This window comes from Aquarana catesbeiana, linkage group LG02 (genome assembly GCF_042186555.1).
Source record: "Aquarana catesbeiana isolate 2022-GZ linkage group LG02, ASM4218655v1, whole genome shotgun sequence".
NCBI classification, from domain to species: Eukaryota; Metazoa; Chordata; class Amphibia; order Anura; family Ranidae; genus Aquarana; species Aquarana catesbeiana.
Genome location: NC_133325.1, coordinates 553449802 through 553474904, shown reverse-complemented (window position 1 = coordinate 553474904; position 25103 = coordinate 553449802). Strand labels below are relative to the sequence as shown.

At 41.7% G+C, this 25103-nt stretch overlaps 1 protein-coding gene across 1 annotated transcript in view; it reads right to left on the bottom strand.

Annotated features, from left to right (window-relative positions):
- Positions 1-24168, bottom strand: part of ELAPOR1 (endosome-lysosome associated apoptosis and autophagy regulator 1) — a 101497-nt gene extending 77329 nt beyond the window's left edge. The window contains exons 1-2 of the mRNA XM_073615961.1: positions 23944-24168; positions 2971-3091 (exon numbers count right to left, since the gene is read on the bottom strand). Coding sequence (XP_073472062.1) covers positions 2971-3091; positions 23944-24063 — 241 coding nt within the window. The 5' untranslated portion in view covers positions 24064-24168. The remainder of the gene's footprint in view (positions 1-2970; positions 3092-23943) is intronic.
- Positions 24169-25103: the final 935 nt, after the last annotated feature.

The window sequence follows — 25103 nt, the reverse complement described above, 5'->3', positions numbered from 1 at the left end:
CCAGAATTCTGACTAGGTCTGGTACAAGTGATCATATTACCCCTATACTTATGCCGCGTACACACGAGCGGACTTTACGGCAGACTTTGCCCGGCGTACGGGATTTCGTTGGACAATTCCATCGTGTGTGGGCTCCAGCAGACTTTGTTTTCACAAAAGTTGGACGGACTTAGATTTGAAACATGTTTCAAATCTATTCGACGGACTCGAGTCCGGTCGAAAAGTCCGCTCATCTGTATGCTAGTTCAACGGACAAAAAGCCACGCTAGGGCAGCTATTGGCTACTGGCTATGAACTTCCTTATTTTAGTCCGGTCGTACGTCATTACGTACGAATTCGATGGATTTTGGTTGATCGTGTGTAGGCAAGTCTGTTCATTCAGAAAGTCCGTCGTAAAGTCCGTAGAAGAGTCCGCCGGGCAAAGTCTGCCGTAAAGTCCGCTCGTGTGTACGCGGCATTAGAGTCCTTGCACTGGCTACCCGTCAGGTTTCCTATAGACTTGAAGATCCTCTTGCTCACCTAAAAGGCTCTTCATGGCTTGAAACCCCATTATCGCTCTGAACTTTTATCAACCTACTACACCCTCGTAACCTCGGCTACTCAAATTCTGCTCTTCTGTGTGTCCCCCTCTACCCACCTACACTCAGAGAGACAGAGCCTTCTCCTGCTATGCTCCAAAACTCTGGTATTCACTACTAAAGAACATCAGAGAGTCATCTAAACTTCAAATCAAATCTGAAAACTTTTCTCTTTGGACAAGCTTTCACATAATTGTCAGTTTTCTCCTTCATTTTATCCTGGTATTTCTTGCGTTTTCCTTGTAAAACGCTTTGAGAAGCTACCTTTAAAAGGCACTATATAAAATAAAGTTTTTTTTATTATTATTATTAAATTAGTATCTACAGCAGTATACTACTGGCTTTTCCCCCCAATCAACTATAATCATTAAAGTGTAAAGCCAGCCATAGACTGATCAAAATTCAGTAGGTTCAGCAAGAACCAGACAAATTTGGATCCGTGTATGGGCACCCTGGTTGTGCACAGGTCAATTTATCAATCGACTTGTGTACAACCAGCCTCTCAGGTTTTTAATCGAGCAATAAGGGCCACCAGCTATAGCCAGCAACACTAATCATTGTGTTCTATCAGCAGGGAAGGTTCCTCTTCAGCAGAAAACAATAGCACTGCGGGAGGGATTCCACCCCATCAACACTGACTGTGTTCATGGGGAAATAAAGCAAATTTTATTTCCTTCCACCATGGGAAATTGCATAATCCATGACCTACATTAGTGTTGGTAAACAGATTGTAAAGACTCAATTTTTTTCCTATAAAAACAAACATGTTATACTTACCTGCTCTGTTGCAGTGGATTTGCACTGAGCAGACTGGATCTTCTCAGGTCCCTCTTTTGTGATCCTCCTCCCCCCCCCTCATGTTCAGTGCCCCCACAGCAAGCAGCTTGCTATGGGGGCACCCCAGCTGAGTTACAGCTCCCTGTGTTTATTCAGACACAAAGTCCCGCCCCGCCCCCTCTTTCCCCTGATTGGCTAGCTGACTTTGATTGACAGCAGTGGGAGTCAGTGGTGCCGCTGCTGTGTCTCAGCCAATCAGGAAGAAGAATCTCGGACGGCTAAGACACTCGTGGACATCGCTGGACAGAGAGGGACCTCAGGTAAGTGTTAAGGAGGGCTGAGGGGGGGTGCTGCGCGCAGAAGGCTTTTTATCTTACAATCCCTTTAAATGCACAATCGAATGTCAAAAGAAAAAAATGCAATTCCGTTTGGCCAGTTTTGTGTACCTCTTTTGTGTTGCATATCTTAAGTTTTACCAAGATCATTTTTTATGCATTTATATTAAAACATATGCATTATGAGATTGTAAGATTGTAATTCTCTCACACCTGTGTGTTAAGGAGAGGTATTTAAGGGACCATGTGGTATAGGCATGACTAAGGCCTTTTTGTAGGCTAAATTGTGTCAGTGACTCTCCAAAGAATGTTACATAAGTTCTGAATAAGAGTAATGTAGGAGGAATTTATTAGCGTGTGCTGGCTTCTTTTATACCATTGTACTATTGATCAGGACTGTGACTGGACAGTGAAGGTTTAGGGTCCTGTCCATGTTCTCTCCTCCAGTCAGCAAGCTCTACGCTGTGTAATGTAGTCAAACATGACATGTGCAGGGCTACCCCTTTCACTTTCAGTGGTTTTGTGTAGGGGGATTACAGAAGACTAGCACAAGGAAAGACTTATGCCCTATACACACGGTCGAATTTTCCGATGGAAAATGTGTGATAGGACCTTGTTGTCGGAAATTCTGACCGTGTGTGGGCTCCATCACACATTTTCCATCGGAATTTCCGACACACAAAGTTTGAGAGCTTGCTATAAAATTTTCCTACAACAAAATCCATTGCCGGAAATTCTGATCGTGTGTACACAAATCCGACGCACAAAGTGCCACGCATGCTCAGAATAAATTAAGAGATGAAAGCTATTGGCTACTGCCCCGTTTTAGTCCTGACGTACGTATTTTACGTCACCGTGCTTAGGACGATCGGATTTTCCGACAACTTTGTGTGAGCGTGTGTATGCAAGACAAGTTTGAGCCAACATCCGTTGGAAAAAATCCATGGATTTTGTTGTCAGAATGTCCGATCAATGTCTGATCGTGTGCACAGGGCATAAGTGAACTATTTAAAAAAAACATTTCAATATTTTTAATGCATGCATAACTGGACTAAATAGGGGTCTCTTATATTTTGTCTATACTCCCATTTTAAATATCCTAAAAGTAAAACATTTGTACATGTACAAAAAAACGTATAAGGCTCACAATAAACATAGATTTCAAAATGTCTCATAATAAGCCCACTAAGAACAAATCACTGGATGTTTTTTCATAATTCACAAGAACGAACACCAAATAAGTTACAAGCATGTGGGGTAGCCCTGTCAAATGCACTTACAGCATTCTTTTCCTTTGACTGGATCTGGAAGTCCTGTACACAGTCCCGGAGTATGAGGCACTGCCACACGCCATCTGGTGCCTTTGCTGTCACATTCAGTGTATTCATAGTGGTACTCTGACTGCAAAGTAACAAGGAAAAAAATGTCACCTACACAGGTTTACACACACACACACACACACACACACCTGATCTGAACACATTCCTCCCATAGTAATATACTAATATTCCTTCACAAGTTTTTGTCAGGCAACCTACAATTAGAATATTTTGTACATTTTTCAGACCCTTTCTACAAAAAGGATATACAGATTGTTTTCAGCTTTAAAAAGGAATGAGAGACTACATTATACCAAAAACATAAGAACATTTGGTATGACTATTGTAGGAATATTAGGTATACCTACTTCAGACAGATATGCAAAGGCAAATAGACATACCTAGACATAAACCAGACCTTTCCCCCCTTTCACTAAAATCACATCAGCATATAGCTCTGCATGCTGATATGAAATCATCAACATTTATTAGTTCAACAAACCTTTTTGTTTTATTTACAATTGCTGTATTTAGAATTCCTGGTTGAATGAGGCCCTGGTGATGTAACCCATGCCCTCACAGACGCATCATGCTAAATTCATGTCACATGTTCCAGGAAATAAAAGGGAGCTGTATTCATCTACCCTTAGTAGAAATGGGCACCATGAGAAGAATGGGGAAGAAAATTAAAATGGGGTATGCAAAGAATAAAACAGGTGGCACTTTAAAATCTGACTCGATGCACTAGGGCAGTGACTGAGCAAACATTTCTTCTTTGTCCCTGAAAGCACCTCCTCTTGTTCTCTGAATACTGAATGATGTTCTAGCTAGGACATTGGAATATGCTCTGCTTTTCGTTAATAATAAAACATTTTTTTTCTTTGTTGTGTGTCTTACTGGGGAGATTTCCCCTCACATCCTTCCCTGGAGATGAGATGTAGAGGAGATTAGAAAAACATTTATCCATATAACTGAAATTCCAATCAGTGGTTGGTCACAGTAACAAGTGTCCACTTTGGAGAATTGTCTCTCAACACTTGCTTTGGTGACAACTCAGAAATGTTGGACTTCACCTAATTTTCTGGGCTCCATGACAACGAGGAGGGGTGAATCTCCCCTTTGGGGAAAGTTACAGCTATAAAAACTTGACAAAAGGGTAGAATTCTACCCTAATCTCTCTAAAACTAAAGAAAGAAAAGAAAAAAAGAAGAAAGAAAAAAAGAAGAAAAAAAAGTTGCCTTAAGTCAACTTTAAATGAAATATAAATGGACATTGAAACATTATTAGGTGCAATGTTTTCTTGTTTTAATACATTTTACAACAGGTTACACATTATACATTATATGAAATACAGTACTAAATACATTTTTGGTTCAGGTTTCTGAAAATAAACGTGTGCTTTTGGGACCCTGTGTTTCTATTTGCTTTAGCACATGCTAAAACCGTAAAACAATTAAGGTGTAAAGTGTACAACAAACAAATAGGAGAGTGAGCCGGATCCAGGATGCAAAGCATACCTTAAGGCAGAACTAGTATTTTCTCACAAGTTAAGCAAAGACACAAATTTAGAGATAAAGAGTATATAAGGGAAAAAAAAAAAGGAAGTGTTAAAACTAAAATTCTAAAATGATTACATTAGAATATTAAAACTATTATATATAATATTAAACCTAGAATGTAATAAAATAAATTACAATTAAGCTTACAAACCCTGAGTACAGAAAAAAAAAATATTACGAGCTGGTTACTGGTTAGTATAGCATAAAAAGTACATTCAGTAGACAGCATGTTCCCTCCAATATTAAGTTTAGGTTTAAAGTGAAACTCCATGACCGTGAAGCGGTGTTCCGCCGAAAAAAAGAAAAATTAAAAGCCAGCAGCTACGCATACTGCAACTGCTGGCTTTTAACAATAGGACACTTACCTGTCCTGGAGTCCCACGATGTCGGCACCGCAGCTGATGTTTCCATCAGCTGTCGGGTGCTGCCGCCGCCATTGCGGGTAAGGGTACCCAGCAGTGTAGCCTTATGGCTTCACGGCGGGAACCCTACTGCACATGCGCGAGGCCCTGCTCCTCTCTCCTACTGGCCCGGCGACAGGGAGAGGAGGAGGAGGAAGCCCCGCAGTGGAATCGTGGGCTGCGGCCCGGACTCCCGGAAGTGGGAACAGGTATCCTGTCGTCCCCAACCCCCCCGCCCCCGGAAAGGTGCCAATTGTGGCACCGGAGGGGGAGAGGAGACAAATGAGCGGAAGTTGCACTTTTGGGTGGAACTCCGCTTTAGGGCTTTACATCTGGATATGGTTGGAGAAGGGTTCGGATTAACCAATCCACTTGACAATGTCTTATAGCTCACAAGAACTCCATTTGTGAGATTAATGTACTTGAGATCCTTGGTCTGCACACCTCACGTCCAGTGCGGGATTATACTCTGTGGAGGCCCCTATGCAATAAAAACCTTGGGGGCCCCCTTGCATGTTTCTGGAGGTTTCTTGTGCATGTGCTCTAGTGGGATAACATTGAACTAAGTAGTGTGCATGTTGGCCACTAGATGGACGCTAGTATGACTGTGCATTACACATATGTAGATTGAACCAATTTTTTACAAACTGACAGCTGAAAAAAAGAGGAGCTTTTAATCGCTTTAGCATAGTTTTACTGCTACAGGGCGGCACCTATGCTCAGTCACATGTTTATATACACACGTGATCCGTCTCTTCCGAGTAGGGAATGCGCGCCTCCGGCAGCTCGCTCCAGCTATAATCACACACAGCGGGAGCCCAGCTGCGTGTACCGCAGACTCAAAGTCCGCCGACACCTGCTGATTATTCAGTACACAGGCAGAATGGCGATCTGTAAACAAGGTAGATCACCGTTCGGTCAGTAGGATCGCCCTAGATGTTACCTCTTTCCAGCCAGTGACATTAGTTTAGTGACTGTGCATATTTTTAGCACTGATCACTGTAATAATGTCACTGGTCCCCAAAAAGTGTCAGTGTCCAAATTGTCCGCCACAGTATCGCAGTCCCGCTAGAAGCTGCTGAACGCCACCATTACTAGAAAAAAAAAAACGCATATTTTGTAGACGCTAAAATTTTATCACAAAAATATGCTTACTGGGACTTTTGTTACCAAAAAGATGTGATCAAATACCACCAACAGAAAGCTCTATTTGTGGAAAAAAAAGACATTAATTTGACTTGGGTACAGCGTCACAGGAGAGAGCAATTGTCAGTTAAGTAATGCAGTGCCGTATAGCAAAAAATGGCCTGATCAAAAAGGGGGGGGGGGGTCTTCTGGAGGTCAAGTGATTAAGTGACAAACTAATGTGAACCTGATATCTATGGTTTATGTACTTTAAGTTGTTATTGGGTACATTACATTAATACAGTATTTTCTCTATAGTCTTTAATGTAAAGTTTTTTTTTCTTTGAGTTGATTCATTTTTCTTCTATCTTTTGTAAACATTTTTAAGAATGTTTCATTGTAATTTTCTTTCAAGATCAAATCAATATTTTTTTTTACCAATTTCTGCAGGGGGCCATAAACAGTGTGGGGCCCATAGACCGATGCCTAATCTGCCTATTTGATAAACCTGCACTGCTCCTGCCCCACTCACCTGGTTGGATTTTTTTTATTTTATAATAGAGGAGCAGAAAGTTGGAAAAGGTGGGTGGTAGATAATGATATCAATACTCCTGAATGGACTGGTTTATATTTAAGATTGTGGCAAGGAGATCTCAGAATTAGAATATTCACATTTAACAAAAATATAACTTTTGGGTAAACTGAAATATATTCTCTTGAGCACTTTAATAGTACAATGTCTCACAGATAGGAATTTGAGGTCATCCAACCTGAAAAACCCGAATGATGAAACAAAAAAGAACAAACTGCAATAAAAAAAAAAACACACACACACACACACACACACACACACACACACACACACACACACACACACACACACTACCTGCATCAAAACAAGTTGCAAGAAACACTTGGAAAAGCAAGCTTACCAAGTGCATGTAGAAACAAAGCCAGACAAAATTCATATTAATCTTGTCCTGCATATTCGTTTTCCTGTCACACAGATGGGTGGGGACCTAGTTACATTTTAACAATATTGCAATTATTTATACAATACTAACTCTTGTACATTAGAAGTACATACTAGGGAACAAAAGGCACAATTTAACCTCTGCATGCTGATATTCACCACTTGTGTCGCTTCAAAAAAGTAGGATTTTTGATGCAAGAAAATGTACATATACAATGGTGCTTGTGAACCCGTTTAAATTTTCAATGTATCTTCATAAATATTACCCAAGGCATTAGCTATTATTCACGCAAGTCCTAAAACTTGAAAAAGAGAGCCTATTTAAACAAAGAAGTAAAATACAGTAATCTGGTTCACTTTTTTAGCGGAAAATGATCCACAGTTACATATTTGTATGTGCCAAAAAGTATATAAATCTCTAGGATTCTTAGTTAATTTATCGGAAAAATTAGCGCAAGCTGGTTTAGTTGATGGGATGATAATCAGATGAGAATGTAGGAGGCCCCGATTTATCTGGGTCTTTACTGTCCAAGTCTTACCTATTTTGAAAGTGTTTGGACTTCACCAATCCACTGTCAGGAAGATAATGTACAAATGGTGGCAATTCCACCTCACTGTATCCCCCCTAGGAGTGGTCAACCAACAAAAGTCACACTAAAGCCTCGTACACACGGTACGATTGGACAACCGAGCGTCTGATTTTTGTCAAAAGGGCGTGTGCCAGGATCTTGTCTTGCATACTAACAGTACACAATTGTTGTGCCACAAACACGAATGTAATGACGTACTACGAGGAATTTCAGCTCTTGAGCGCCACCCTTTGGGCCCCTTATGCCAATTTCGTGTTTGGTGAGCATTGATTCCGAGCATGCATGTTTGTACTTTCGACTTGTGTGACGGATTTGTGTACTGACCATACGAAAATCTGACGTCAAACTTGTCCACCAAAAATTTACTAGCCTGTCATCTAACATTTGTTGGAGTAAGATTGGACAACAATTGTCAAAAGGAGCGTACTAACGGGAAGATTTTAGGACAACAGTCTGTCAACAGACAATCCCCTGCAAACAATCGTACCGTGTGTACGAGGCTTTAGAACGAAAAAGTAATACTGCAGAAGATAGCCTGGAGTTCTCTAATGTCCAGGGATGTTGGAGAATTCAAGTGAATTCAAGTGTTGAATCAGGAGAAATAATACTGGTGTGCATGGCTGGGTTGCAAGGAAAAACACTAGTATCAATAAATAAAATAACCACCAGTTTGAAGTTTTCTAAATACCACGTGGATACATCAGAAGTAGAGATGGGCTTGGGCATGTTCGAAACTCCACGGCTAATCACAGGCAGTGAGGCATTTCCTGACCTGTACTGCGGACAAGGAAATGTCTCACTGCCTGTGATTAGCCGTGTGCAGTGTTGGCTTCCTGGCGGAATCGGGCACGTGGGGTTTCGAACACGCCCGAGCCCATCTCCAATCAGAAGGCTATTGGAAGAATTATATGTGGAGAACTTTTTGGCTCAACTGAATCATTGAGTATAGTGAAAGACAAACACTTCATTCCTGCATATACCTTATACTGTCTTTGAAATATGGTGGTGACAATATAATGGTTTGGGCCTGCTCAAACAAGACTGCCTGCTATTATTGATGGAATTTAGAATTCTAAAAGGGAACTAATAAATTCTACAGAAAAAAATGTCAGTTTATCTATCTGTGAACAAAAGCTCAAGAGAAAGCAGGATATGCAACAGAACAATGACCCTAACACACAAATCTATGTACTAAATAAAAGGTTAAAGTGATATTAAGTCACGTTTTTTTTCTTTAAAAATAACAAACATGTTATACTTACCTCCTCTGTGAAATGGTTTTGCACAGAGAAGCCCAGATCCACCTCTTCTCGGGTCCCTCTTCGGTGCTCCTGGCTCCTTCCTCCTGCTGAGTGCCCCACAGCAAGCAGCTTGCTATGGTGGCACCCGAGCCGAGGATCCGTGTGTCCATTCAGACACGGAGCTGCGGTTCAGCTCCGCCCCTCTCTGCCCTGATTAGCCAACTGACTTTGACAGCAGCTGGAGCTAATGGCGCTGCTGCTGTGTCTCAGTCAATCAGGAGGGAAAGTTCCGGACGGCATTCGTGCGCATTGCTGGATAGAGATGGGGCTTAAGTATTAGGGGGGCTGCTGCACACAGAAGGTTTTTTTTAATCTTAATGCATAGAATGCATTAAGATAAAAAACCTTCTCCCTTTGTTTCCACCTATTGATCCGGTTATTGTTTAACTTTCTTTAAACAGACCAAGCTGTCCAGCAAACATGGCAGTTAGAGGTTTGAGACAAACTATTTTTATTTATAACACTGACCGGGTGCGTAACATGGTCAGCTCTTATTTATTCATTTATTAAAATAAAAAAAAAAGACGCAAAACACATCAAAAATCGCATCACAAACACAACACTTCCGTCTCTGGTGCAGTTCCATTGAAATCTATTACCCGCAAATCGCAGGAAAAAAAGTCCCCGACCCTTTCCAAAAACGCACCGGCCACAAAACGCATAGATGTAAACTTGTACCATAGGAAACCATGGTAAATGGACTGCACTAAAAAAAAAACAAAAAAAAAACGCATAGGTGTGAACCTAGGGTTACTATTTGCAGATCAACAGCAATTGGCCGGGTTTACACTGCTGCCACGAATTGGTCTTTGGCTTTTGACAGCCGATTACGAACTTTTGGCAGACGAAAACTGGATGTGCAGGCTTGAAAGTTTTTGTCTGATGTGACCACAACGTCCAATTTTCTTTTCATTAGTACGGTTTTCTGACAAAAAAAAAATCTGAAGAGCAAGACTAGGCTAGCTCAGAAATGAAAGAACACACACAAAACAATTCAACACAGTACGTGACGTTGAATTCTGTCGTCAGAAAATTTTTTGATGGTGAGTACCCTCTTCACTTTCAATTTGAGACTAGCATCAAACAAAAAACTGATGAAAATTCGTCCAATAATCTGACCGTGTGTACAGGTCTACAAGCTATGGTGCCAATCACTGAAAATTGATCACACCTGATGCACTGATGGCCCATCTCATTTCTTGAGACCCTAACAAGCCAGTACAAATACCCCCCAAATGACCCCTTTTTAGAAAGTAGACATTCCAAGGTATTTGGTAAGAGGCATGGTGAGTTTTTTGAAGTTGTGATTTTTTTTCCCCACAATTATTTGCAAAATTAAGATTTTCTTTTTTCACAAAATTGTCATAACAAGTTATTTCTCACATACAGCATATGCATACCACAAAATACATTCTACTACTCCTCTTGAGTATGGCAATATTACCACATGTGAGACTTTTACACAGCCAGGACTCAGAGGCCCAACATGCAGGGAGCACCATCAGGAGTTCTAGGAGCATAAATTACACATATAATTTCTTGACTACCTCTTATGCTTTTGAAGGTCCTGGAGCACCAGGACAATGAAAATGCCCAAAAAATGACCCCATTTTGTAAAGCAAACACCCCAACTTATAATCTATAGGCATAATGAGTCCTTTAGAACATGTCATTTTTTTTCCACATGTTTTTGGAATATTTTTTTTTTTTTTTTTTTTTACACAAAATTGTCAATTTATGAGATATTTCTAACATATAGCATGTACATAGCAACAATGACACCCCAAAATACATTCTGCTACACGTCCTGAGTATGGCGATACCACATGTGTGAGACTTTTACACAGCCTGGCCACATAGAGAGGCCCAACACGCAGGGAGCACCATCAGGTGTTCTAGGGACATACAGTATCTCACAATAGTGAGTACACCCCTCACATATTTTATTATATCTTTTCATGTGACAATACTGAAGAATGACACTTTGCTAGAACGTAAAGTAGTGAGTGTACAGCTTGTATGACAGCGTACATTTGCTGTCCCCTCAAAATAACTCAACACCAGTCACTGCTCGTATTCCAAGAGGACGGGTCTGTCCGAGTCTGTGCGGCCGCCGGACCGGACTCAAGGCTTATCTTTTGTAGCGTCTATGTAAGTGTGTTTTTTTTATGCGATTTATTAAACTCATAAGGTTTTACACTATCTGAGTTTTTATCTATGTTACACGGTCCACTTCCCATTTATTTGGTCCTAACCATGTGAAAATCCGAAGATCTAGCAGACCAGTATCGATGCCAATTTCACGTCACAGTTGTTTTCTTGCTTGCTATGATCCTCTGTGGTGGGGGATCATGGCTTTCTGGTAAGGAGATACCCCTTCTACTTTTCGGTGGTGGATCACAATTCTTTTCACAGAGTGGATCAAGATTGTCTTATGTGGACTTTGTTGTTCTGTTTTCAGTATGGGTGGTTATTAATAGATACCACCATTAACAGAGACTATTCTTTAGCATTACACAGTATTCTATAGTATCTCACAGAGACTATTCCATAGTATCTAGTTTATTCTATATATGGGAATTAGCCGATTTCATTATATATGATTCACATATTTCACAATTTTTATTGTTTTAATTCTTTAGCGCGACTCTCATGTTTCTATATTTTAGTAATTTATGGGTGTCGTATAATTAGAGTTGCTGCTTTTTTACTTATATCACTTGTTTGGGTTTATCACTTATTTCCAAATTTATATGATTGTTTATTCACAATATTTAGCACATTTTTTTTCTATTTTTCTACACAGCCATTAATGTGTAAACCACTGGCAACAAAAGTGAGTACACCCCTAAGTGAAAATGTCCAAATTGGACCAAAATGTCAATATTTTGTGTGGCCACAATTATTTTCCATCACTGCCTTAGCCCTGTTGGGCATGAAATTCACCAGAGCTCCACAGGTTGCCAGTGGAGTCCTATTCCACTCCTCCACGACATCACGGAGCTGGTGGATGTTAGAGACCTTGCACCCCTCCACCTTCTGTTTGAGGATGCCCCACAGATGCTTAATCGGGTTTAGGTCTGGAGATATGCTTGGCCAGTCCATCACCTTTACCCTCAGCTTCTTTAGCAAAGCAGTGGTCGTCTTGGAGGTGTTTTTGGGGTCGTTATCTTGTTGGAATACTGCCCTGCAGCCCAGTCTCCCAAGGGAGGGGATCATGCTCTGCTTCAGTATGTCACAGTACATGTTGGCATTCATGGTTCCCTTAATGAACTGTAGCTCCCCAGTGCCGGCAGCACCAGACCATGACACTCCCACCACCATGCTTGACTGTAGGCAAGACACACTTGTCTTTGTACTCCTCACCTGGTTGCCGTCACACGCGCTTGACACCATCTGAACCAAATAAGTTTATCTTGGTCTCATCAGACCACAGGATATGGTTCTAATAATCCATGTCCTTAGTCTGCTTGTCTTCAGCAAACTGTTTGCAGGCTTTCTTGTGCATCATCTTTAGAAGAGGCTTCCTTCTGGGGCAACAGCCATGCAGACCAATTTAATGTAGTGTGTGGGGTATGGTCTGAGCACTGACAGGCTGACCCCCCCAACCCTTCAACCTCTGCAGCAATGCTGGCAGCACTTATACGTCTATTTCCCAAAGACAACCTCTGGAAATGACGCTGAGCACATGCACTCAACTTCTTTGGTCAACCATGGTGAGGCACTGTTCTGAGTGGAACCTGTCCTGTTAAACTGCTGTATGGTCTTTTTCCACCATGCTGCAGCTTAGTTCCAGGTTCTTGGCAATCTTCTTATAGCCTAGGCCATCTTTATGTAGAGCAACAATTCTTTTTTTCAGATCCTCAGAGAGTTCTTTGCCATGAGGTGCCATGTTGAACTTCTAGTGACCAGTATAAGAGAGTGAGAGCGATAACACCAAATTTAACACACCTGCTCCCCATTCACACCTGAGACCCTGTAACACTAACGAGTCACATGACACCGGAGAGGGAAAATGGCTAATTGGGCCCAATTTGGACATTTTGACTTAGGGGTGTACTCACTTTTGTTGCCAGCGGTTTAGACATTATTGGCTGTGTGTTGAGTTATTTTGAGGGGACAGCAAATTTACAGTGTAATACAAGCTGTACACTCACTACTTTACATTGAAGAAATGACACTTTGCTACAGTGTTTTCACATGAAAAGATATAATAAAAATACAAAAATGTGAGGGGTGTACTCACTTTTGTGAGATACAGTACATTTCCAATCTAATTTGACTACCTATTACACTTTTGTGAGGCACTGATGGGGACTAATGAGCACTCATGTGGCAGAAATAGAGCATGAATAAGCCATGGATGGAGCATGAATGAGCCAAGGATGGAGCATGGATGAGCACAGATCAGTGCTATGGGAACTTCAGATCCAGCCCACAGTGCTGCTGCACCCAGCTCTCCCCCCTCTCCTCACACACTGTACCAATCAGTGTGAGGAGAGGGGAGGAGCCGAACCAGACATGCTTCAGTTTGATCACGCCATCACTGGACTGCTGTCATTGACCCTTTATCCCGATCTGTGACACGCTGGCGCTCTGTCAAATTAGCCAACTCGTCAGAAATGCCAACCACCTCACTTCCGGTTTCTTCAAACCATCAGTAGTTGGAGATCATCGAATTGCCGTTTGGACACAACAGCGGCAACCGTTTATAGTCCGCTACATGATATTATGATCAGAAATTTTTACTCGCTCCAATACTAACCAACAAAATGGCTGCCTCCAAGGCAGTGACAACTTTTTCCTCGTTAGCTGCTGTGCTGTCAAAAACAGCAAAATCTTTCTGTACTTGACTGTATTCGATTGCCAATGTTGTGTCCGAACAGCAATTTGTTGAAATCTCCAATTGCTGATGGTTTAAAGAAACCAGGTGGTTAAAGTTTCTGACGAGTTGGTTAATTTGACAGAACACTGGGTCTGGGAGACATGACGATCACGGACAATCCCGAGTGCGCCCCCCAGAATGTGCAATTCTGGGAGGACGTCATAGTACGCCCTCCCAGAGTTATCTGACCGCGCTGTAGCCGTCATTCGGCTATGGCCCGGTCGGTAAGTGGTCAAGTACAATAATCACATGTGGATTGACATGACCATTTCACTTGATTCCTGTTAGATGAAAAATTTTAATTCAGGCACGAAACGTCCATTTGCGTGTCTGGCTAAATCTTATACCATAGATTGGGGGTGTCAAACTCAATTTCATAGCGGCCCACATTATGGTTGCCCTCAAAGGGCTGGATGAATCTGTAAGATATATGAATGTATCTACTCTTATTGATACCAGCCGTTTGCAACCCTCCTTTTCAACTGGCATAGAATTGTGTTATTCTCATAATAATTATGTGGCTACACAGAGAGGCACCGGATCTGTTGGAGGAGTTCTGTCCTCCTCTCTGCTGCCAACTGCTGAGACAAGGTGGGGGCAGAGATGTTGAGGGGCACTGCAGTTGGAGGAGTGGTGCAAGGGCCACATGAAATGGTCTGGCGGTCCGGATTCAGCCAGCAGGCCTTATGTTTGACGCATGTGCCATACATGGTCTACATTTGAAGTGCAGAAAGTCGAGGGAATACATGCAAGAGAAGCTACTGTGAACAGATAGGGGAGAGCCGACAGAACACTGCAGTAAGAGCTGCCAGAAAACATAGTGTAAATGAGAATGGGACTCCTGGAGAACTGGGTGAATTGGGAAAAGCAACATAGAATGTAGATAGTGGGGGGGAAATATGCTAGAGAATGAACAATGGACAAACCTGGCAAAGCTGCCAAAGAAAGTAATGTGCATTGCCCTGCCAGTAGGGGGGAGAATGGGACATTGGTACTCGGGGTGGGGGTTGGGCCCCATGGAGGAGTAGGGTAAGGCAGCGTTGCCGAGCAGAGGAAGAGGGTGGGGCACCGTAAGAATCATGCTAGGTTTGGGTGGAGTTGTTTATGTTATTCTTTGTTACAAACACTGAGCAAACTTTTTGGCTCATACACTTTGATTGTGGAGGTTAGTGTCCCCCAATGCCAACACACCAGAAAGTTTGTGCTTGTGCAAGGAGTTAGAGCCAGGTTCTGGAACAAGTGTTCTGGCACTCGACCCCAGAACATTGTCCTGATTCACAGGGTCCCAAGCTCGTGCTAAGATTCCAAAGCAGTCATGTGGAATTTTGGATGGTGGAGGGGTTCACAAAAGTATTGGGACGCCTACCTTTACATGCACATGAATTTTGATGGCATCCCTGTCTTGGTCCGTAGGGTTCAATATTGAGTTGGTCCACCCTTGGCTTCAACTTTTCTGGGAAGGCTGTCCACAAGGTTTAGGAGTGTGTCTATGGGAATGTGTGACCATTCTTCCAGAAGCGCATTTGTGAGGTCAGGCACTGATGTTGGACAAGAAGGCCTGGTTCGTAGTCTCCGCTCTAATTCATCCCAAAGGTATTCTATCGGGTTGAGGTCAGAACTCTGTGCAAGCCAGTCAAGTTCCTCCACCCCAAACTTGCTCATCCATGTCTTTATGGGCCCTTTTGAGTCCAACAACTTTCCTGATCTAGTCATATCAATGTATAAAGTCCTGGATTGCATTGGCTTGTCTTATCAAAATGCACATTGTGAGTCTATAGATATATAGAATACCGTTTTTGGGGAAAATTTGCTGCATATAATTTCATATCTTATTCTCAAGCATATATGTGTTTATAAAAGGGTTTGCGTCACATGATAAGAAAGTGGCAAGTCCACAGCTGGCAGGCATGCTGTCATGTGTACTTTTCTTCCAGGTTGTGCTAACGTCTCCAGAGATCCCTAACAACAGGAAGTCAGATGCAAGATTGTGGGACTATAGGCATATATGATACAGCGATACACACTTATGTAGTTGGCTAGTTGCATACAAGGTACCTGACTAAATTGTCATAAAAAAAAAACAAAAACAAACACACACTAAATTCCAGCCCAACACTAAAACTATAGTAAAGTGCTCCCTTCTTGTGTAAAAAGATCTGTATATTTACCTATTTTTTGTCCACTTCGGTCTGGTCACGTGTTCCCGCACCAGACCAGCGGTGGCTGCAGGGGAGCAGACAGAGAGCCAACGATGGCTGGGTTTTGGGGGTCTATGGGTGATGTCAAAGTTCTCAGAGTTCACAGCTCCTGACGAGTGCTCCCTCTTCATTTATACAGCCACCACTTACTGACACAGGGGATCATGTGACCAGAGCGGACTAAAAAAAATAAGTACACACACACACACTTTTTTTTTTTTTTTACACAGGGTAGACAGGATAGGTAGGATGAACATTTTAGGCATAGTTAGTATCAGGCTGGAATTTCACTTAAAGCTGAATTATAGGCAAATATAAAAAGCACAAGTGAATTTAGCTAATTGTCACTAAATGTATTTTTTCTGTACAAGTAGTGTAGGTATGTGAATTTGACCTGATATCAGTGTCTTGCAATCCGTGTATTGCAGAGTTGGATTTTGAAATAAAGAACCAGTACAAGGAGGCATGTGCTGACAAGAAGCATGGCGGTAAGAAGAGAAAGCAGAGTGACACAGAGATGAGATTGTCACTGTGCTGCTTCTCCTTTCACTGTCTAGGGGTGGATTCAGGACAACTTTGCCTCAGAGAACGTGAGTTGATGGTGGCCATCAGTCTGAAAAAATCTAGCAGCAGAAAAATGTACAATGGGAGAAATCTCTGGATTGAAGGTGAATATTGTAGCAAGTGCTGTTTTTGTTATTTTTTGGCATCTTTTAGACCCCTTTCACACTGCAAACGCCGGCCATTAGCGGTAAAGCGCCACTCGTTTTAGCGGCGCTTTTCACCCCAAAGAAGGAGCTAAAAAAGCCCTTGTTGCTGCACTTCCGAATCGCTTTTCAGGCACTTTGAAAGCGCTGCCAATTTTTTTTTTAATCAGCAGGGTGTTTTGGGAGCGCTCCCAAACCGCCCCAAAGATGCTGCTTGTAGGACTTTGCCTAACGTCCAGCAAGCGCAGCGCCCCAGTGTGAAAAGTTACATTGAAATGGGAGGCAGCTTTCAGGCGCTATTTTCTTATTGATTGATGATAAAATCCACATTTCATAGTTTAGGTTGCAAGGCTTTGCATTCTTTTAATCTTCCCAGGGTGCCTGAATGCCTAGCGCTTCCAAAACACTGGGATAGTGTGCAATGTTAATGTTTAGATGTGGAAATATACCTGTGCGTTTGTGCAGTACATGGCCCTAGGCCAGTATCCGTCCTTACAAAACAATGACATATTTATCGGACAAACTGAACATTCTGAAACTTTGCAATATTTAGGCTATGGCCCAAAAAACACAGTTCTTTGTTTTACAAACCTTATTCCATCCTAATGTATTTTAACTTGGACACAGTCATTTTCCACATGATACCATGATTTCAATCCATTTAGTACAGTAGAATTTCAGGCAAAAATGTAAATACAACATTGAAATACACTTTATTGTATCTATGGTCAAAATATAAAATCATATATTCATTTCCACAAAGGGCGGCCCGTCCATTAAGGGCGTACAGGCACCGCCCCCCCATGCGTCTGGCCCCTTGCAGGACGCCTGATGCATGGATTCCATTGGAGGGGGGTTGAAGTATGTTAACATCTGTGATGCTGTTTTGATGTTACATTTCGAAAGAAGCTGATCGCCAACGGTAGAAAGGTGGTGGAGGCCATGTTGTTACACCCCGCACTGCTCTGCGCTAAACCTTTAGGCTTTCAAAATTAAACATCCAAACAGCATCACAGAAGTCAATATACTATATTTATTTATATACGCTCACTTTATTGCACTTTATTGCAAAAATTACTCTGAGAACCAAGAAGTAGCTGGGTGTAGTAATATGTCCACTATCGCCTTCTTCTGACTGCAGGTGTTCTGTCAGATTAGCAAACTTGGTAGCGGTGGAACAAATGCGTAGTTGACGGAACGTCACTTCCGCTACATTATCTGACGGGTTCCCTAATCTGATAGAACACCTGCCTTCTGAACTTCAAAAGGAGCCGATAGGAGGTGAGGTCAAAACAGGAATCATGGCTTGCAGGCAGCAAGGTACCATGGGGCATGTAGTCTTTAGATAGTGAAAATAAAAGTTGCAAAGCATGCAGGAAATCCAGGAAGTTGTAGAAAGAAATGGCCAGCAGACAGACAGAACCCACATCCTTAATGGAGATTTTTCATATAAGCTTATATTGGAATGTGGCTATAACTATAGTTTGTATTGTTATTACAAACTCACACACACACGGCATGCAACTGCTTTAGTTATGCTGAGGTATTTTTTTTTAAAAGTAGAACGAAAGCAGAAACTTTTTGTTATATTTTAGTTTAGAGTAGGGAAAGGTTATTTTTTTATTCAGTGTCCCATTGGGGAGATTTCCTTTCACTGCCTGTTTCACAGCCACAACAAGAAGCAGTGTCACCAGAACTAGTGCTTCCATTGGAAGATTTCCCTTCTATTCCTGTTCCGGTTACAACTCAAAATTTGTGATTTCTTTAGTGATAATCTAATTTTATGGAAGCCGGCTGTATCTACATTATATACGTTCTGAATGGTAGGCCAATTACCACACAGGTAGTAGCTACTAATTGGTTTCCACTCAATTCTCCTTAGGCCCCTTTCACATGACTAGCATGTTTTTGGATTGTGGGAGGAGACCAGAGTACCCGGAGGAAACCCACACAGGCCCAGAAAGAACATGCAAACTCCAGGCATGTAGTGCCATGGTTGGGTTTCAAACCAACAGCCCTAGTGCTGCCAGTGTTAACCACTGTGCTGCCCAGAGTATCTGGGGCAATCACACTTCCAGAAAAAAAAAAATGGAGTGATATATATCCAGCTACAGTATTTGTTTCTAAAGACATCATGTTTTTATATTTCCAATACTCCTTATAGATATAAAAACATGTAAAATGTTAGGGCCTGTTGACATTACGAAATTTGGAATCGCAAGCAGAATTGCCGCGTTTATGCCCATGATTCCAAATCACAGCAAACTGCGCAATGCTAATTTGGGGGACATTATGCTTGCACTCCAAATGCTGTGCGATTCTACAGCAATTGTTGTGTGGCAAAACGGGTTTAAAAAATCACGCTTAGCTTGTTTCCCAAAAAGGAGCAGACGCTTTGTTTGGGTGTCAAACGCGCATAAGGCAGCCCATTGGAGTGATGTATAAAATCGCACTCTCACAACAGCAAGCGAACACTCATTCCAGCACCGCGATATCTGAACAGGGCTCTAGGGCTCGTTCACATGGGCACACTTAAGCGTACACAAGTATGAGGGCAGTGTGCAACCAGTCCCTTTCGTGTCAGTTGGGATGCAGCGGCTGTGTCCATGCAGCCACTGACATGAATAGGTCTGCCTGCACAGGGATGCATGAAATAGCCATGCATCCTGTGCGGACAAAACACAGCCCTCACATGGGTGCATGCCTAACCCCTTCAATAATAGGCACTTTTACCCCTTTCCTGCCCAGGACAATTTTCAGCTTTCAGTGCTGTCGCACTTTGAATGACAATTGCATGGTCATGCTACACTGTACACAAACTAAATTTTTATCATTTTGTTCACACAACTAGAGCTTTCTTTTGGTGGTATTTAATCACTACTGAATTTAATATTTTTTGCTAAATAAACTAAAAAAGACTAACATTTTTGAAAAAAAAAAGCGTTTTTTTGTTTGTTTTATTTTGCAAATAAATAAATGTTCTTTATAAATTTAGCTCAAAATGTATTCTGCTACATTTCTTTGGTGAAAATAACCAAAATCAGTGTACAGTATATTATTTAGTCGGTAAGAAAGTTATACAGCCCACAAACTATGGAATATACAGTATCTGAAATTTGATCAATCCTGATGGCTCATCTCATTTCATGAGGCCCTAAAATACCAGGATAGTACAATTGCCAGGAAGTAATAGAAAAAAAGATTTTCACAATTTTTATTTTTTTACATACTGTCACCAGTGCAGTACAGCGGCATCATATAACTGTCAGTGATCAGGGACACTGACCGGTGACAGTACAATAAAAAAAAAAAAAGTTTTAATTTTTTAACACATTATGTTTACTTATAGCAGTAAATTACATTGCTATAAGCAAGCATTTTACTGAATGATACTGATTCATTCAGTTTGTTTTGCTGTGATTGGTCAAAGTTAATCACATGGTATAGATAGGCTGTGATTGGCCCGGTCTGTACCATAAGATCAAATTGACCCATCACAGCCAGCAACTCAGTTGTACACTATGGATGGCATGAAAGGAAGTCATCCATTGTGTACAACTGTCATGTGACCTGCTGTGATTGGTCACATGGTACCGGCAGGTAAACAGATATTGGCTGTGTCCCGTGGAGACAGCCGGTGACAGATCGAGCGACACTTTCTGACAGGACGTCGTCATAGGACATTCAGTCAGGATGAGAAAGCCACCACTTGACTGTCATTCTGCTATAGGCAGGGTGGGAAGGTGTTAAGTACGTCTGTGTGAACAAGGCCTAATCCTTCAACCAGACACAGATGGCAGCTATGTCTCATAGATAAAAAGATGGATGTATTTTATTATAAATGAGAAAAGGTCATCAATTTTTAAAGTACAAATGTCAGGGCGCAATGCATGCCAGTCAGGGACCCTCAAAGTGATAAGGCACTGATGAGGGTAACAGCCCCAAAAACAAGTAAAAAAAATCAGCCCCAATATTTTTATCTAGCAGGGCTTATTTACCGCAATATAAAAACCAGATATTTACAATACAACCGGACACACAAGAAACATGGAGACTGTTATTACTGAGCGAAATATCAGAAAATACTAGTTGCCTTGCTGATATGCTGGCCCAGTTTCTTCAACAGATGTAAATAAGAATTTCTGACTTTTCTCAAACTCTCTGACTTCCCCTGATCTGCATACTTGTTTCATCTTACTAATTTACAAAATACTGAAGCCAGTGGGTCAGCATAACAGTCAGACAACTAGCATTTTCTGCAGGAATTCCCCATATTCCTCTTGTGACAGGTTTAATTTAAGGGAATCTAAAACTAAGAATACAGTGCTTGGGCATAAGGCAGTTATATTTCTAGATTTCTAGTAGTACATTTCTTGTGCATTTCATGTGCTAGTGGATTAAAGCAGAACTAAAGTTCTGCTATCACGGCAAGCAGGGGGCTCTTTATTGTAGAAGAGACATATGTAGCACCCTGATGTTTATGCAGGGTTGCTAGTAAATGTATCTACCAAGTGATAGTTGCCTTGGCCAATTGATAGGAGATCAATTGATTCTACCATAATTCTGGAATTGCTGCACTTCTCTCTTCTGTCACTAGATGGCCAGGTATCTGGTGGCATTAGATAAGACAAGGGCATTGCAAGGACAGATTAGGAATAGATGAGATATCTCAGCCAATGGGCAGGGATCTTCTTGGGTCCCTTGGCCTGCTGGGAGAGCCTATTTATTTGGGTGAGGTCAGGTGATCGGGGTTCTGTGCCACCTGGACGGCTGTCTGGGTGGACGCGTGTTGTACTGCCCCGGGCTGCTAGGCTGTGTGAGGGCCTATCCAGAAGCAAGAGAGCAGCGTAGGGTTGGGATTGCAGTCCAACCAAAAGTAACGGTTCTGCCGGCCGGAGAACCTGTCGTGGTCAGAGGTAGAGGGGAAGCTGTCGCCACTAAGGGGCCATCCACCATATTACCAGGGACCACTGTGAATAGCTGAAGCAAGTACCAGAGCAGTAATCTCACCAACCGGGAACGGTGAAGAATTGGGAAACTTCAGCAGGTGTCAAGCCAGGGACCCAGCAAACGGAGGTGACGCTTGCAGAGCAATATTGTGTGCCAAGCCAGGGACCGAACGGGCCAGTGGGGGTGACACTTGAGGAGTATCTGTGAGTTCCAAGCCAGGGACCCAGCAGGTACACAGGGGTGATGCTTGAGGAAGATACTCAGTGAGAAGATTGGAAGAGCTCAGGAGATCCAGTGGCAGTGGATCAGCGGGTCTAGGTGATAGACTGGGAGCTCAGTTGAGTGAAGATCTAAAAAGGAGATTGTGGAGGAAGTAAAAGAGTTCATTGCAACCGTTGCTAGAAACTGTTCAAGATTGTTGCCATAGGAGACAGCGTGTCTACACATGCAGATGTGGTGTCCGGCTGGGTGCCTTTCCCTGCATGGCTGTCTACCTATAGAAGTCTTCTAATCAACATTGCAACTACTAAAGGGTGTCCTGGCCCTAACCCTGTTTAAGAGAAAATAAATCTCTTTGCATTCAGGAAGTGTCTGGCGCCCATTAATCTACCTTACATTGAACCCACTCTACACAGAAGGATGTCAGCTGTCCCTGACTCTGGAGGTCATTACTAGGCCTGGGGAGGCCTGGGGAGGCCCAGGGCATGGCTACACATACAAGGTCTCTTTTGCAAAAAAATACAACATAATCCTTGTTTGTTCTGTTCTCTGGCACATAAACTGACCTGCTCATGCGCAGCTCAGCTTAGCTTACGTCTCCAGTATGGGCCCTGTGTGCTGGGATGACTGACTCCTGCGCATGTGCAGGAGTAGCGTCATCTCATGCCAGCCAATAAAGACCCTCCAGAGACTGTCACCCAACAGAAGATGCCGAAGAGGTAACTGTAGCGCCTCTTTAATGCAATACAAAATTCCAGTCTGGGTACAACCATGTTGAATAATTCTCTGCAACATCCAGAGCACAAAGAGCATGCTAATTTTCCACTGATGATTATTCAGCAAATTCTGCATTATTTCTACCTGTACATAGTTTGCATGTTCTCCCTGTGTGGGTTTCCACCCACATTCCAAAAACATGCTGGTAGGTAAATTGGCTCTCAGTATATTGAACAGGGGTTATGGACCTTAGATTGTAAGCTCCTTGAGGGCAGGAACTGATGTGAATATACAATATATACATAAAGCGATAGTGCTATGCAAGTACCAGTAATAATAATAATAATAATTTCAGTTTGCATTACAAACCAGGATTTTGCTCCACCTGTTGTAGACAGAATTCAAATCTCAACAAGTGTGCATATTCAGGGGACTAGATAGATTTCCAGCTACAAACTCTCCAATCATAGGGTGGTGTTAGGTACAACCGACAATTAATATAAAATTATACAGCATCAGCATTGTACCAATAAATCAACATATAGCTTAAAGCACCTTATATTTGTTGTTTTTACCTGTAGATATACACTTTGTTTTTGTTACTTATGTTTTTATTATACTCATGTATTAAAAGTAGTGTGAAAACAACGGTAAGGTGCATAACACAAGAACCCCTAACAGCCAATCGGATAATAGGTAAAATTAAGGATAAGTGCTGATTGCTGGCTGTTGATCAAGTTACCATTTTTCTAAGAGGGTATATATATATATATATATATATATATATATATATATATTTATTAACAACATTTATTGTCATATTGCGTTGCAGGTTACTTCCATGTTCAATTTCAAGTTACCATTTTTCTAAGGGCATATATATATATATATATATATATATATATATATATATATATATATATATATATAAATATAATAACATTTATTGTCATATTGCGTTGCAGGTTACTTCAATGTTCAATTTTAAAATCAAAATTCAGCTTGCAAAGAGCTGCATGGAAGGCAGTAACCTGATCTATACTAGGTAGCTCATGAACATATTAATCAACAGAGAACAGTCTGCAAACCACTCAAGACAATGTGACCTGTAACAGCTGTCAGGTATCCATGGGCTTTGCACAACCTTCTGCATCCCTTATTTATCTAAGGCTTGCTGAACAAGGCTTGTTAACTCTTTCCTATCTGTCTTAGACCAGTATTCTACAGAACAAAACGTAATCCATAAAGAAAACCAAAAGTACCAAAATTGACTTTTTTTAATCTAAAGTATTGTCTTTGAAATCCTTACCTCTTTGCAGGCATGAAGCATCTGTCCCTGGAGAAGGTTGAAGTTTAGAGCCAGAAGCACACAGGTGAGAAGGTGTCTTGGTCCACCAAGGTATGGTGAAAAAATGGTCGGTTTAAGCATGGTTTGCTCCCACCTGCCAACACCTGTCTGCTGGAGAAGTAAGGAAAGAGGGAGAGGTGTAGTACAGTAAAGAACAGGTGCTTCCAGCTCTCATGTGTTATCAAGAAGAGGGAAGGATTTAGCACTGGGTCACACCTCTCTACTCCCCTGGATCAGCCCTGCCCTGTTAGCCTCATTAGATTATAGTTTCTTCACTGTCACTTTTTTGCACTTTGTAAAATGAAAATCTCCAGCACTGCTGTTTAGATCAGTCACAAAAAGGGCAACGTTTTATAAGCTAGGAAAGCAAAAAATAACGAAATCTGTCTAGTTTAGTGAAATATATTTTGATGATTTCCGCAATAAAATATTTATTTGATATTTGGTCAAGTTACACTATCCTATCTGCACACTCTGTTGTAATATATGTTGTATGCATTATAAAAATACAGACACTTACTTTGCCAACCTCTTTCTGAAAACGCTGATTGCCTGGCTGTAATGCTGACTAGTGGTACTTATGTTTAGTGCAGTACGTGCCCAGGGACGTATGCTCTGAAAGCAAGCAGTCTGTATTCCAAGCATTCATTCCTAGGTGCATACTACCCTAAACATAAGCACTGCTAGGTGCATCATCCAGCTCCAGCAGCTGTCAGTCTCTCATAGAGTTTGGCTGACAGTATAAGTTAAAAGGTGCATCTGTGCCCTCCACCTGCAGCTAAATACCAGCATCTAGTGCATTGGGGCTAATGGCCCGTACACACGACCTGAAAATCGGAGAAAAAATACCGCTTTCGTCGCAATCGTACAATAATCAGATCGTTAGTACAGAGCTTTCGAGAGCTGATCGAACAATATCGGATGAACTGTCGTGATCGCCAAGCACAAAAATTTTCCTCGTACTATACCAGATCGGACAATTTTTTTTTTAGTCAGTACAGTTGTCATCCGAAAATACAATACAAATACACTACAACACAAGACATCACTTCCGATTTTTTTTTCTGTCATACGAGTATTTTTGTGACTTTAGTAACCTATTCAATTTCTATTTGCGACTA